This window comes from Nanorana parkeri, unplaced genomic scaffold, assembly GCF_000935625.1.
Source record: "Nanorana parkeri isolate BGI_ZX_2015 unplaced genomic scaffold, ASM93562v1 scaffold451, whole genome shotgun sequence".
Taxonomy (NCBI): domain Eukaryota; kingdom Metazoa; phylum Chordata; class Amphibia; order Anura; family Dicroglossidae; genus Nanorana; species Nanorana parkeri.
The window spans coordinates 810,467-814,302 of NW_017306719.1; the positions used below are offsets into that span (position 1 = coordinate 810,467).

The 3,836-nt window shown below is 38.6% G+C and overlaps 1 protein-coding gene across 1 annotated transcript in view; it reads right to left on the reverse strand.

Annotated features, from left to right (window-relative positions):
- SLC35B3 (solute carrier family 35 member B3) overlaps positions 1-3,836 on the reverse strand; it is a 31,197-nt gene that overhangs the window by 18,181 nt on the left and 9,180 nt on the right. Inside the window, exon 4 of the mRNA XM_018560340.1 lies at positions 1,517-1,671. Coding sequence (XP_018415842.1) covers positions 1,517-1,671 — 155 coding nt within the window. The remainder of the gene's footprint in view (positions 1-1,516; positions 1,672-3,836) is intronic.

Sequence of the window (3,836 nt, forward strand, 5' to 3'; positions counted from 1 at the left end):
CCCCCCCCAACTAATTCAGAACGCAGATAGTGAATGCAACAAATGTGGCTGCTCAGAAGATCTGATAAGTTGCTATGGGTTATAGCATTATGATTGACTTTTCATGGCTTGTCACATAGATTTATCTCAGTCCTTTAGGGAAACAACAGTTTAAACAATAACATGCTGCCCTAACTGGATCCATCATTAACAAAACAAAAAAAAAATAACTTCACGTGGATCTAGCAACATTACCAAAACAAATTATATTATCTTGCTGTTAATTAAACTGCTATGTTGCATGACCTCAAGCCTAGACAGCCAAAACCCTATGGCCTATGGCTACCAGTTAGCATAGTGTGTCATCTCACTTGAGACTGCTGTGAGCCTACAATTTTTCAGTCAGACTTTGTGTGCCAGACTTGAAGTGAGATGTGAGCATGTAGAGGTACAACCAAGCAGGGGAGGCCATACATTAAATAAACATATAGCCATGTCTTAGGACATACGCAAGCAAAAAATGTATGCATTGATGATCGATATAAATAGTCATTGCTATCATAAGTATGCCTGGCATTCCATTTAAACAAAAAACAGCTAAATACACGGAAGTACATATATAGGAAATTATTTGTAATTACATGCAGACACTCTTATTCCAGGCAGTCCTGCCATACACAGTCAGATTCTCAACTTTGCACACAGCAGAAACACGTTTTGGTCAAGGACATTGGGTCAAAATTAAACCCAATAAATACATATTTATTGATGTATTTAATGAATCAATAACTGTATTAATCTGTGGTTTTTAATATCTGCCCAAATTCAGCTTTAACAAGGTTTGAAATGTCACTCCCCAACCCACCCGTTACCATTTTAAGCAGCTCTGTAAATAGCAATACTAGCAACCAGTCCCTATGCCTCAATGCTGCAGCATACTCGAGTCTGTACAACAGACGTCTGTGTCCATCTAAGTAGAGGCCAAGGAGTGGCCTTTAAGATATAGGTGAACAAAAGAGCACGTGCAAAAAAACAAAACACATCTATCCACTTGTTCATACTATTTGGTCCTTGTATTCACCTCTGGACTATAACTCTTCCTACACTTTCATCACCCATGTGATATATGCTATCCATATTATTATTCTGGATATCTAGCTCTTATGTTCAGGTTTGCAGGTTTAGTTTGAGGATTCTCTTTACTGGCTCTCGCCATTTCAATTTTTGTTTTGTAACGTTTGGTGGGGCACAGCCATTCTACGGCATTTAAGTAAATGATGTGACTTCTGAGGAACAGTTGGTAAGAGTAGGGAGTTACTTCGGACACCATGATTTATGCATGATTGCATCTTAGAACCCATACATTTGCTACATTAGGACCTAATTCAGAATACAGTCATGTTTAAAATGCTATATGATATTTCTGCATTGGTTGCCCTACGGTCAACTAATAGGAGACATTTAAAAAATAAAAAAAAATTAGATTATATATATATATCTAGGTGTGGCTAATGCTTCAACAGGGTTGGATGCCTACCTTGAATAAATATTCCTCCAATCATGACAGGGATCAGTTTGCAACATTTGAAAATAACCTGAGTAGGATAATTCAAATACCCCAGAGAAGTATTTGAAAGGCCCATTGTACCCACAGTGAGGAATGCTATCATCATGTACGTTTTTGCAGGTATTCTGAAAAATCAAAGAAAGATAAAACATTCAAAAACATTATAATGTTTATACCATAATATATCATCCTGGTGAATGTTTTCACAGTTTCTAATAGTAATGCTTGCATTTATGTGTCATTAATGACTGTTCCAATAAGGTGCTCATACAATATACCAAATTGCACAGTAATTATTTTTACAATAGTAAATTAAAAGATATTTGTACAGGTTTAATATATGAAATGAAAAAATACATAAAGAACGAGAATAATAATAAGCCTGCACTACATGCTTGCTATTACCATGACAGGAGACCTGTACTCAGACTTGTCAACTTCTTTTGGAGATGCTCATTTACTGGCTGGTCACACTGATCCAATGTATTATATACTTTCTCATTTACTGGCTTGGAATTAGTATGCAGATTAAAACTTTTGACTTCCTTTTTGCATACTTGTTTTGGGTCTGTAACTTAAGGTTTTGAAGCCAGTCAGCTAGCAATTTAAGATGAAGCTCAGCCATATTAGACCCCATATTTCTGTCAGTGTAGGTTTATTCCCCACATATGATTTCAGTCCTAGCGCTAGGGGAGCTTAGTCATCTATTGTTTTCTTAAATCTCTTTAGTAGTCCAGTAGTGAACTTTTCATGCCACAGTCTTGGTTCTGCTCCAGCCCATCTTTTGATATTCCCACATTTCTGCAATATTTGATATATAGATATAATTAAAAGGAGAACTATGGGATGAGTCAAATACACTCATCCCCATAGTTAGAGCTGTGTGTGAAACTGAAGTTGTCACACGTCGACTGTACTGATTGAGAACTGAATGATCACAAAGCGCTGATCGCTCAGTTCACGATCTTCTCCCTGCAGAGAGCAGCGACTGTCAGTCATCACTACTGTGCTCATTGGAGGGACAGACAGCGGAGGGGGCAGCCACAGCTGGCTCTGGCCCTAGAGAAAAGGAGCCAGCAATCAATCAGGCAGCGGGCTGGATCCAGACAATATTGTCGGGAACTTTCCTGGCTGTATCGCAGCTCTGCGCTTTCAGCATATAGTGGGCAGTAGCCTGCTATATGCTGAGTTGTGGGTCACAGGAGGGCATTAGTAAATGTCCTCTTGTGACCCTAAAGAAAACTGTGGCCAAAAAACATTTGGTCATAGTTCTCTTAAGAACCCAACAGGAACATGGGCCCTCTTTGTACAGGCTACAGCTGGTGTGTAGTTCTGAAATGTAAGCACAGGAATCTTACTGGAATCCCTAAAATATTTATATGATATCAAATTACATGAACTTGACCTGACTTCTTTTTAATGGGTATCAATAATGTGTTTGCTTATCATTAAATTAGGAATCTCAGTTCCCACTTGATAATAAATCAGTTAACAACGTTGCTTTTGGGTCTCTCTCCTTTTCCAGAGTTCACTCAGGGCCTATTCATACTATCTTGTGCTGTGGCAATGTTTTATCATGCATTGTGGTGCACTGCATTCCCATACCCCTTTCATTTTGAGTGGAACAAAGAAACAGAGAAATTGCTCCTTCTTATTTTTTTCACAGCACTGTGCACTGTGGAAATAAAAAGAAAAGAAACACATAATACAACGTAGTCAGAAGTTTCACATAGGACGCTGGGTTATAACAAGCTAAAATCTAAAGCAGGTCATTAGATTATTAGTTTATCTGTCAAATCCTGCATTCAAAATGCAAACTGCAGACATGGGTACTTTAGATTTAATATTTACCAGAATCAATTCTGTCTGTACGGTGCTGGAAGATTTAATTATCAGTTATAAGCAACATTTCAACTAGGGCTGCATCCAATTAAATCAATAATAATCGATGAGAATAGTTGTCAACTATTCTCATTATCGATTAGTTGGTTGGATACCCTAGCTCGCTCCTCCATGCAGGGAGGAGAGCACAGCAAGCAGTGGGCGGCTGCAATAGCCAGCCTGCTATTGCAATTTGAAATGGCCATTAGCAGGCTGGCTATTGCACCAGCCCACTACCTGCTGTATTTACATTAAGCTGCCGTCTGCGGAATCTTGCCACTGACAGCTATCATTTCCTGGCTGAAGCTATTCAATTGCCATGTGCTTACAATACATTAAAAATAAAATAATTACAAATACATTTATAAAAAGGTGGGGGGGGGGGGGGGGGGTGTTTTTTCGGTTTTGG